The 11,813-nt window shown below is 38.0% G+C and overlaps 1 protein-coding gene across 2 annotated transcripts in view; it reads right to left on the bottom strand.

The window, feature by feature from the left end:
• The window catches only part of PDHX (pyruvate dehydrogenase complex, component X), an 87,531-nt gene that overhangs the window by 19,210 nt on the left and 56,508 nt on the right, over positions 1 to 11,813 (bottom strand). The window contains exons 4-5 of one of the 2 annotated variants that reach the window (XM_006864891.1): positions 5,435 to 5,637; positions 3,542 to 3,640 (exon numbers count right to left, since the gene is read on the bottom strand). The exons of the other annotated variant lie outside the window; for it this stretch is intronic. Coding sequence (XP_006864953.1) covers positions 3,542 to 3,640; positions 5,435 to 5,637 — 302 coding nt within the window. The remainder of the gene's footprint in view (positions 1 to 3,541; positions 3,641 to 5,434; positions 5,638 to 11,813) is intronic. 2 annotated transcript variants of the gene reach the window in all.

Below are 11,813 nucleotides of genomic sequence, written 5' to 3'. Positions count from 1 at the left end.
AAGAAAACAAAAATCTTCACCACTGGACCAATAAGCAACATTCTTATCAATAGAGAAAAGACTGAAGTTGTCAAGGACTTCATTCTTCTTGGATCAACTATCAACACTCATGGATGCAGCAGTCAAGAAATCAAACAACGTGTTGTATTAGGCAAATCTGCTGCACAAGACCTTTTTAAAATGTTGAAGAGCAAGGATATCAGCTTGAGGACTAAGGTGCGCCTGATCCAAGCAATGGTATTTTCAATACCCTCATACACATGCGAAAGCTGGACAGTGAATAAGGAAGACTGTAGAAGAATTGATGTCTTTGAGTTATGGTGTTGGAGGAGAATATTGAAAGTGCCATGGGCTGCCAGAAGAACCAACAGATCCGTTTTGGAAGAAGTGCAGCCAGAGTGCTCTTTAGAGGTCAAGGTGGCCAACCTTCGTCTCTCATACTTCAGACATATTGTCAGGAGGGACCAGTCGCTGCAGAAGGATATCATGTTTGCTAAGGTGGAGGGTCAGCGAAAAAGAGGAAGACCTCCAACGAGATGGATTGGTCAAGTGGCAGCATCGATGGACTCAAGCGTGGCAACAGTAGTGAGGTTGGACCAGGATTGCACAGTGTTTCGTTCTGCTGTGCATAAGGTTGCTGTGAGTCGGTGCTGACTCGATGGCACCTAACAACAACAAAGAAAACATCAAGGGGCAGAAAATAAAGGAGGAGGCCGTGTGGCTCTTGGAAAAATTCCATTCTCTCTCAATTTCATTTTCCCACAAACTTTTTGAAATTCTCTTGTATTTGAGTGGAATCATGTGAAGCAAAGGAGACCAGGTGGCACAGTGGGGTAAGCCTCGTGCTAACCACAACACCGGCAGTTCAAATCCACGGTGGGAGATAGATGAGGCTGTCTGCTTCCGTAAAGACGGGCAATCTCTGAAACCCTTCTAGAGAGTCACAAGGAATTGGGAGAGCAGTTAGTAATATAAGGAGCCAGCCTGAAGATGATTTGGGAACAGTGTGGCTCTAGAACAGTGCAGGGCAAAGGAGGCTTTTCATCAGAACAGGAGAACAGGCAGAGTGGAGAGAGAGCCGTGAACTAAGTGGGGAGGTGTGAAGACCATGCTGGAGAAAGGTGTGGGAGGTCTACTGCGTCCTGCAGGGCTGCTGACTCGATAGCGGCAGGTTTGGTTATTAATGTAACTATTTTACTTTATCAACACAGGCAGCTGGCTTCATCTCCATAATAATTATGATTCTTAGTGAAGAATAAAAGTAAATCAGAGTCATTAATCCTAAGCAAGCAAACAGAAAATCAATTCCGAATACTGGTTCACAGTAAACGTTTACTGTAGATTTTATACTCACAAACCTCATGAAGTATAAATGCTAATTATTGTTTAATTTCTGCAATGCACAGAAATCGCTTAATGATTTCCATTCATTAAATAATTAATCAGACCAAGCATAAACAATTGGTGGCTACTAAAAGCTATTAAGAACTGGAAGGAAAACAAGACTGGACGTGGCTGCAGAGAGGGTCTCTCCGCTAACAGAGCAATCCATTGGGTACGCCATGAAGCGGCTTTGCTGCTTTACTGTGTTTTCAGTGGAGGTTTACAGAGCAGTCTGGCTTCTGTTCATCAATTTCGACACAAACTGTTCAGTGACATAGGTTGTATTCTTCACATTGTGTGCCATGAATTTGTTTTGAAAAGAAACATCATGAAAAACATACTATAAACTTGCCTGTCATATGTTCCAGTTTTCTGACACAACTATGATTTAAGAGGAGTCCTGGTGTGGCACTGTAGGATAGACACTGGACTATTAACAGCAAGGTTCAAACCTACTAGCTGCTCCTCAAAAGCCACATACAGCATCACGGTAAGTCCAACCGACTTGATGGCTTTTTAACAACGACATACCAAAGATGTGGCAAAGAACCTAAATGTGTTCTGCTTCTTAACTGTGAAACCTGGCACTTGCTTTCTCAGATTAGTCACATGTATTTCCTGTTCATGTCCTAGTGAAGTAGGCTTTAAATATTTCTGTACAACATCTACTCTGAGCAATACCTGTGCTTTGAAGCAAAATGAAAATAGCAACAACCCTGACACCTGTGATTTTCTTCAGAACTAAAATGGCTCCGAGTCGGCACTATCGATTGATAAGGTGTGCAGGAAGACTGCCCATTGCTATGTCAAGAATGTGTGCTAAGGTATTCTGGGGGCAGCTTATGCCACAGCCTGCAAACTTTCAGCCAAATCAGTAGATGACATCTCTGTAGATGACACCAGACCATAATTTCCCCCCAAAGGTCACGATAATGTTCAATTTAAAACACAGGCATCTTTAAAGTCAAAAGCCCTTAATAATGTATGCTTTAAAGTTCTATTTTCTTTTCATCAAACTTTTTAGAATCATTCCTATTTTGAGACCTAGTTTCAAAGACTGAATTCCTTACGGCGGTAGTGGTGGGTGTTCAGAAATGAGGGCAGGGAAAAGAATCGGAAAGTGGGTTGGAAAATAAAAATAAAAATATAGTCTTTTCTCAGGTCCCATCTTCCAAAGTGGCATCTTTTAAAGTGACAGCATTAGTGGGCTCAAGCATGGCAACAATTGTGAGGTTGGCCCAGGACCGGGCAGTGTTTCGTTCTGTTGTGCACAGGGTCACTAGATTTGGTACCAACTCAATGGCACCTAACAATAACAACAACTTCCAAGAGTTTTTCTAAAAAAATTAAATTCTTTATATTTTGGTAAAAATATACATAATATACGTTCACCAATTTACCAACGTCTGCATGAATAACTCGGTGACTCCGATTACACTCTCCCACCACCATTAATACAAATTCAGTGTCCCCTTACATTACCTGATTTAAACATTAGAAGTACTTTCAGTACTAAGGCCTCATTATACTTCTGCTTAATGTTGTTGTTGTTAAATGCTGTCAAGTCAGCTCTGATTCACAGTGATTGTATAGGGTTTCAGAGGAGCGGACAGGGAGTCTGACCACAGACCTTGCGATTCTAACCAACCTTGAAGGTCGAGTGCTTATCCTATGGCATCACACCAGTCTCCCCATTAATTCTTAGTTTTTAATCTCATGCAGCATACACTGACACTTAGAATGTGTGGCATATTAGACAGGGTAGAGCATATTGTTCAGAAATATACCAGTCATCTAAAGAGAAAAAAAGACTCTACTGTTCCAGAAACGTAAATGTGAATGCATAATTATTTCATCCAAACTTAAAAATAATATAAAGTTCTACTGTTCTGCATTCAAACATCCTGTATTTAATCACCATTCCCAAAGATCCAGTTTACCAAATTAGAATTGTTCTTCCAGTAATGCTGCAATTATTTAGTAAACAATCCCTGCACAGAATATAATCATATACTGACAAAAGCAATTAAAAAGTACAAAAGAACAATGTACTTTCTTTTAAATCTCTAATATTGAATTAGCTCTTTTTTATAAATACTTTCAGAAAAAGTTGTTTAATGATAGATGGAACTAATCATTACAGAAAACACACACGTACTCTTTAGTGAATATTCCCCGAGGGCCGGTGGCTCTGCCTTGGCTAGCATCAAGTGCATGCTTATCCAGAATATTACGTGCAGCTGGACTGAGACGGAACCTAAGAAGAAAGCCTGAGGATTAGTGGAACCAATCAGCACTTCTATATGCCTAAAATACATATAACTGTCAACAGTTTTGCGGTTAATTAGAAAAAATAAAACCTTGTAATAAAATGAAAATGACTCTATTGTCAAAATATCTTCACAAAAATTTTTCAAAAGAAATCTTTTATTCTTTCAAAAATATTCTTTTAATAAAAGCAAATATTCATTAGGAGAGAGAGCTTATATTTTGAGTCATTCCTTCTTACATGACTACTTACCACACAATTATCCATAAAGAACTAATGGAATTGTTCCCCCACACACCTTTAAATCCTTAGTAAGTTTACAAGAGCACATGTGCTTTACATATGCTCCAGAGGAGTCAGAGGCAGAACGACCAAGGTCACATAATGAAGAAGTGTTAATATTTCCATCAAGATAACAAAAATAAAGGCCTACATAGTCAGATATGGACAAATCAGTGAGACATGCTAGGTTCAGAAGCTCAAAACCAGTACATGAGGAGGAGCAACTTTGAGGTCACATTTTGGGGAAATCCTCAGCTCTAGCTGATACGGACCCAGTGTGGGCAAATATTCACATTTCCCAAGAAAACTGAAAATTTGAGGGTTTTATATAAAATTAACTAGAAACCAATTCAAATTAAAAACCAAACAAAACCACCAAGACGACTCTGTGTGGGCCAACACTGTCAAGGCTAGTTAGTAAGAACAGACTAGTTCAAGGGTCCTGGTGTGATGCTGTAGATGAGCACTGGACTGCAAGGTCAGTTTTGAACTGCAAGGTCAGCAGTTCAAACTCACCAGACTCTCCTCAGAAACCCTATACATGGTTGGTATGAATTGGGATTAACTCCACAGCACTTACCAACAACAACAAGAGAAAATGAAGGTGGAATAAAGGTAAAGGAGTCAGATATAAAAGGAATTTTAAAACTAGGATGTAAATTTAAAACTGATAATAGTAAACTAAATTTCAAAAATGTTTATAAATGAGGGGACTTTCAAAAAGTTCATGTAACAATCTCATTATGTTTAATTTTATTTTTCCATAAATTTTTTGATGTTCACTTGTATATGAATGAATAAAAGGGGCTACATTATTTATGTTCAAAAAGAATTCCTAATACATCTTTTCCCTGTTAACTTTTCTTACTAAAAAAATTTTTTGTATAGATATGGAATATTAAAATAAATAAAAATTGTGTTGGAATTTTCAGTCCATCAATTAAAACTATCTTTCCAAAATCATGCTTAAAAAGTACCTGTGTTGGATAAAGATGCACTTGAGTGAAGTGAAAAAAACAACCAACCAACCAAAAAACAAAAAATTTGCTTTTATCTGTGCCAGGAAATGAAATGCGGAATAGCTTTACAAGGACTTTCTGAAGTCCACTTGCAGATATTAAAAGGCGAATTCATTTTTTTTTAATCAGTTATATATTTGAAAATGGAATTCCCATTACCTGGGGTTCCATAAATAGGAACACTGTGTAAAGTTTAGTTTGTACACTGAATGCGGATCTAGAATCTTGTAACTTAATACAAGCACACTGTGGACAGACTGTTTTCTTCTCTACAGGGTCAACAAAGCTTTCATAAGCAGATGGAACATAACCTTATTTGTTGAACAATGTAGGCAATAGTAAAACAATCATTTCCAGGCCTCCATCTCCTGAGATCAAAAAGATCAGCAACGATCCTATAATTTTGTGATAAGGATTAAAATACCTGAAATGCTGCCATATCATTAAATCAATAAATCATCATTCAGATAAATATACTCACTGAAGTTTCCCTGGTGTATGTTCCCGTTTGACAGGGACAGAAACCTGTGGTTCTGGTGGATGGTGAGGCACTGAAGGTTTTGCAACTGGTGATGGGGCAGGACCTGTATCTTTGGGAATTTCAACATGTTTCCAATCTTCTCCTTCTTCAACCATTAAACCAATTAGTGAACCTAGCCGTATATTTTTAGCTCCTTCTTCAACCTATATTTTAAAAAAAGAAAATAACTGGAGAAATGGAAAGGATCATGACCTTATGAAATAGTTTATTCCTTTCTTGCAAATTTCCTACTAATTAAAATAACTGATTTTGAGCTAAAATTGGCTTCCTACATGTCTTCCTTCTCCCTCTATCCCAATCCTATTGTCCCCACTTATAATCGCCTTCACCATCATCCCCATCCAGTTTCTAAAGGAACCTTATAAATTAAAGAAAGAAAAAAAAATCTGGACTCTCCCCTTTCTGAAAGCTTTCAAATATAGAACAACTATGATCATCTTTTTTTGATGTCCATCAGTACAAATCACTGTGGTTCTATTTTCAAATTTTTGTCTTTCCCATATTATTTCTACAAATTGGCATAGGAATTCCAAGAGTCTATAAGGCACTAAGTCCTCAAATAACAAGTAAGTAAATAGGACTTACTTGTTATTTGAGGACTTAGAAATTAACAAAGTAAAATCTTTCAGTAAACTTGTTGTTGTTAGGTGCCATCGAGTCAGTACCGACCCATAGCGACATTATGCACAGAACGAAACACTGCGCAATCCTGGGCCAACCTCACTATTGTTGCCACACTTGAGTCCATCAATGCTGCCACTTGGCCAATCCATCTCGTTGGGGATCTTCCACTTTTCCTCTGACCCTCCAGCTTACCAAACATGATGTCCTTCTCTAGCGACTGGTCCCTCCTGACAGTATGTCCAAACTATGAGAGACGAAGTTTGGCCATCTTGGCCTCTAAGGAACACTCTGGCTGCACTTCTTCCAAAATGGATCTATTGGTTCTTTTGGCAGCCCATGGCACTTTCAATAATCTCTTCCAAAAGCATCAATTCTTCTACGGTCTTCCTTATTCACTGTACAGCTTTCACATGCATATGAGGTTATTGAAAATACCATGGCTTGGGTCAGGCACACCTTAGTCCTCAAGCTGGTATCTTTGCTCTTCAACACTTTAAAAAGGTCTTATGCAGCAGATTTGCTTATTGCAATATGTTGTCTGATCTCTTGACTGCTGCTTCTGTGAGTGTTGAAGTCCTTGATGACTTCAATCTTTTCTCCATTGATAAGAACGTTGTTTATTGGGCCAGTCGTAAGGATTTTTGTTTTCTTTACATTGAGATGTAATCCATGCTCTTTGATCTTCATCAGTAAATGTTTCAAGTCCTCTTCATTTTCAGCAAGCAAGGTTGTATCATCTGCATATCGCAGGTTGTTAATGAGTCTTCCTCTAATCCTGATGCCACATTTTTCTTCATAGAACTCAGCTTCTCATATTATTTGCTCAGCATACAGGTTGAATAAGTATGGTTAAAGAATACAACCTTGTCACACACCTTTCTTAATTTTAAAAAGTAAACTTAGTCACTGGGAAAAAAGAACTAGGTAACAATTACGGTTACTGTAAGTTGTACACTCCTATTCCTTCTGTATTTCTTTCCCTATATACCCATTTGTACAATCTGTGAGAAAAAAATCATGAAATTTTATAAGAGCTTCAGAAACACAGTGGTGCCTCAACTAACCATTACCTCCCCCACAGAAAATGCCAATTAAAAGCATAAATAACACTGAAGACAATTTTCTCTAAAGCTTAAATATACTTCAAGCTTTTCAATTTATAAAGGGCTAATTCTTCTTATAAAAAGAAGTCTCTACAGAACCTTCAGACAGCAGTAACTCAATTAAGACCAGTACCAGAAGAAAATGTCAGTTCTTTAAAATTTTCCTATTATTTCCTTTCAATTATTTAAACTAAGGTTCATTACAGATGTAATTGAATGCATAATTGGATGACAGGAGGCAGGGCATTCACTAATATTGTAATTATAAGTAAAAGCATTTGTCCTAGAATGGGTTTGACATTTCTGAGTAACATTAATTATTAGTATGTGCACTATTCTTAAAGTACAAAAGGTATAAGCTCTTGTGACTTAAAAGTTTTCTAAGTTTATTATTTAATGCCGAAGAGGAACAGTGCTTTGATGAAGCAAGCTATATATAAGTTTATAGAAAACCGAGTAAGAATGCTTAGTAAATTACAAGTGGGAAATACTAACCAACCCAAGAACAGTAATATCCAGCTGCAGAGACCCAAACTCAAATGAAAAGAACTCATTTAAAAATTAACAAAAGTCATTTTAAAAAATAAAAATAGACTTCTGAAGTCTACGTCAGAAAGCACAGCTATTTATTTGTTTTTGTTAGGTGCCACTGAGTTGGTTCTGACTCATAGTGACCAAATGCACAATAGAATGAAACACTGCCAGGTTCTGTGCCATCCTCACACTCATTGTTACACTTGAATCCATTGCTGCTGCCACTGTGGAAAGTCCATCTGGTGTGGGGTCTTTCTCTTTTTCTCGGGCTGATCCTCTACTCGACCATGTATGACGCCTTGCTCCATGGACTGGTCCCTCCAGATAACACCTCCGAAATATGGAGATGAAGTCTAGCCACACTGACTTCCAAGGAGCACTCCTGCAGTAAGTACTTCTTCCAACATGGATCTGTTATCTTCTGACTGTTATCTTCCAACATGGAACTGTTATCTACTGACAGTCCACAGTACTTTTAATTTTCTTTTCCTGTATCACAAATCCTGGTGTGCTTCTGTGGATTAATGCGCTGGACTTCAAAGTAGGTCTGAACCGTAAGATCAAGGGTTCAAGCTCACCAGCTGCTGCTTGGAAACCTTATATAGGGTCACTATGGGTCAAAACGTACTCAGTGGAACTTAACAACAACAATACCATAACTCAAATGTATCAATTATTCTAAGGTCTTCCCAACTCAACTGTCCAGTTTTTCACATGTATGTGAGGCTACTAAAAATACCATGCCTTGGGTCAGATACACCTTAGTCTTCAAACTGGTATCTTTGCACTTGAACACTTGAAGGCAATGGTCTTTGATCTTCATTAGTAAATATTTAAACGAGCTCTGGTAGCATTGTGGTTATAAATCGGGCTGCAAACCTTAAGGTCAGCAGTTTGAAACTACCAGCTGTTTCGCGGGAGAAAGATGAGGCTTTCTGCTCCTGTAAAGATTTATAGCCTCGGAAATCCTGTGCAGGGTTGCTATGAGTCGGAACCAACTCTATGGCACATAACCACCACCACCAATAAGTATTTTAAGTCTCCTCACTTCAGGCAAGCTACATGGGGGTATAATCTGCATACTGAAAGTTGTCAATGAGTCTTTTCTTCCAGTCCTGATGCCACCTTCGTCTTCATAAAATTCAGCTTCTCATATTATTTGCTCAGCATACAGACTGAACAAGTATGGTGAAAGGATACAGCCCTGGTTCACATGCCTGATCAGGAAAGCCTGATTTCAACCAATTCAGTATACCCTTTTTCTGTTGGTTTCTATGCACAGGTTCCTCATAAACAAAATTAAGTGTTCTGGAATACTTATTCTTGGCAATGTTATCCATATTTTCTCACAATCGACATAGTTGAAAGTCTTTGCATAGTCAATAAAGCACAAATAATGATCTTTCTGGTATTCTCTGATTCCAGAAAAGGTCCCATCTGTTATCAGCAAAATCATAGTTTCACATCCTGTTCTGAATCCAGCTTGAATTTCTAGCAGTTCCTGTCGATGTACTGTTACAGCTGCTTTTGAATTACCTTCAGTACACTTGATGCAGAAAGCAGAAACTGAAAATGAAGGTATACACAAAGTTACTGTACAAGAAAGAATGTGATTATTAGCATGTGATTTTAATGACAGTATCTGATGATTTTCACATTCCATTGGGTCACCTCTCTATGGAATGGAAATAAACATAGATCTCTTCAAATTGGATGGCCAGGTAGGTAGCTGTCTTCCTAATTTGTTGGCAGAGATAGGTAAATGCCTTCAGTGCTTCATCAATTGGTTGAAAGATTTCTACTTGTATTCCATCAATCCTGGAGTCTTGTTTTTTACCAATGCCTCCAGTACAGCTAAGACTTACTCCTTCAGTATCACTGGCTCTTCAACCATCTTAAAATCATTGAACATCAACCATTTCTTTCTGGTACAGTAACTTTGTGTATACCTTCATGTTCTTTTGCTGCTTTCTGCATCATTCAATATTTGACCATAGAATCCTTAAATATTGCATGTTGAAGTCTGAATTTTTTCTTCAGTTCATTCTTCAGCATGAGAAATGCTAAGCATGCTTCTCTGTTTTGGATTTCTAACTCCAGGTCTATGCACCTTTCATTATAACTTGACTCAGTGTTCTGGATCTGCCCCTTGAAATTTTCTGTTCAGTTCTTTTACTTCCTCATTTCTTCCATTTGCTTTATAGAATCTCTATGCTGAAGAACAAGTTTCAGAGGCTTTTCTGACAACCATTTTGATATTTTCTTTCTACCTGGTCTTTTTACCGACCATTTTTTTCCTGCCTGTATGATGTCCTTGATGTGATCCCACAACTTTTCTGGTCTTTGGTTATTAGTGTCGAAAGCATCAAATTTGTTCTTGAGATAGTTTCTAAATTTAGGTGGGAGTATGTTCAAGGTCCTGTGGCCTAGTTTTAATTTTCTTCATCTTCAATCTGAACTTGCATATGAGTAATTGATGGGACTGTCCCACAGTTGGCCTTGTTTGGGCTGATGATATGGAGCTTTTCCACCATTTCTTTCCACAGATATAGTCAATTTGATTTCTGTGTATACCATCTGTTGAAATCCAAGTGTAACATAAATATCTTTATGTTATTTTAAAATAGGTATTTTCAATGAACTTTAATTAACATGAGAGGTATATACTGTTGTTAAGTGCCACTGAGTGGGTTCTGACTCATAGTATTTCCAAGCAGTGGTTGGTAGGTTTGAACCACCACCTTGCAGTTTAAATTGACCTTGTGATCCGGTGCGTATTCTACAGTGCCACACCAGCAACATTATAGCTGGAAACAAATCTAGGACAAACTAAAATTCAGAGGGGGAAAAGAAATACTCATCAGTCTTTGAATAAGTGCCAGGCACTCTTCTAGCACAATATTAATGTATTTAGTGCTCCAATAACCTTATAATACTCCCTGGTGTAAGATTAAGTTCTGGACTGGTAACGAAAAGGTAGGCAGTTCCAACCTACCAGCCATTCTTGGAAACCTTATACATGGTCGTTTTAAGTCAGAACTGACTTGTCGGCACACAACAACTTTATGAGACAAGTACTGTCATTATTCCTCTTTATACATGAGGAAACTGAGTCATAGAAAGGTTGAAAAAAATGTGCTATGAATGACAACGTTAGTTAAGCAGAAAAGCCAGGATTCCAGCGCAATCTGATATTAGAGATTGCTAGTCAAGACAATTAGTACCAAGCCTGTATACTGCATTCACTTGGTCAAAATATTCACATAGCACATCAAGATGGTACCAATACTTTAAAAGCAAGCTTAACAATATCAGAAAACAATACATTACATCAACAAAACAAAGGAAAGCAACTACTTGATCATTTTCATGGGTGCAGAAAAAGTATCTGATAAAATTCGACACCCTTTCTGGATGAACATCCTAAAGGAGACTGGAATAGAAGGGAAATTCCTCAATATGATTCAGGGAATATATGAAAAGCCAACAGTCAAGTGTAGTATACCTAATGGAGAAAGACTGAGAGTTCTCCCCTTGAAGATGACAAGAGTACTTGCTTTCATCACTTCTATTCATTATTGTATTACATGTCCTAGTCAGAACACTAAGAAATAAAAAATACCCAGAGAGAAAAAGAAGTAAAATTATCAACATGTGCAGGTGATGCGAGTCTATATATAGAAAATCCCAAAGAGTCCACAAGAAAATCTTAAGAGTTAACAGAGGAACACTTGTGCTCATGAGGAACCTGTACATAGACCAAGAGGCAGTTGTTCGAACAGAACGAGGGAATACTGAAAGGTGTGCATCAGGGTTGTACTCCTTCACAATACTTAGTGTAGTGGTTACTCATCGGGCTGCTATCTTCAGGGTCAGCAGTTCAAAACTACCAGCTGTTCTGCGGGAGAAAGATGAGGCTTTCTGCTCCCGTAAAGATTTACAGCCTCAGAAACCCTGTATAGGGTCACTATGAGTCGGAACCGCTCCACAGCACATAACAACAACAAAAACAACCTTTTATTGTAGTATAAGGAGCTCTGATATCATAGTAGTTACAA

Source organism: Chrysochloris asiatica, unplaced genomic scaffold (genome assembly GCF_000296735.1).
Source record: "Chrysochloris asiatica unplaced genomic scaffold, ChrAsi1.0 scaffold00072, whole genome shotgun sequence".
Classification (NCBI taxonomy): domain Eukaryota; kingdom Metazoa; phylum Chordata; class Mammalia; order Afrosoricida; family Chrysochloridae; genus Chrysochloris; species Chrysochloris asiatica.
The sequence above is the reverse complement of the archived record's forward strand: the minus strand, read 5'-3'. Positions and strand labels throughout refer to the sequence as shown.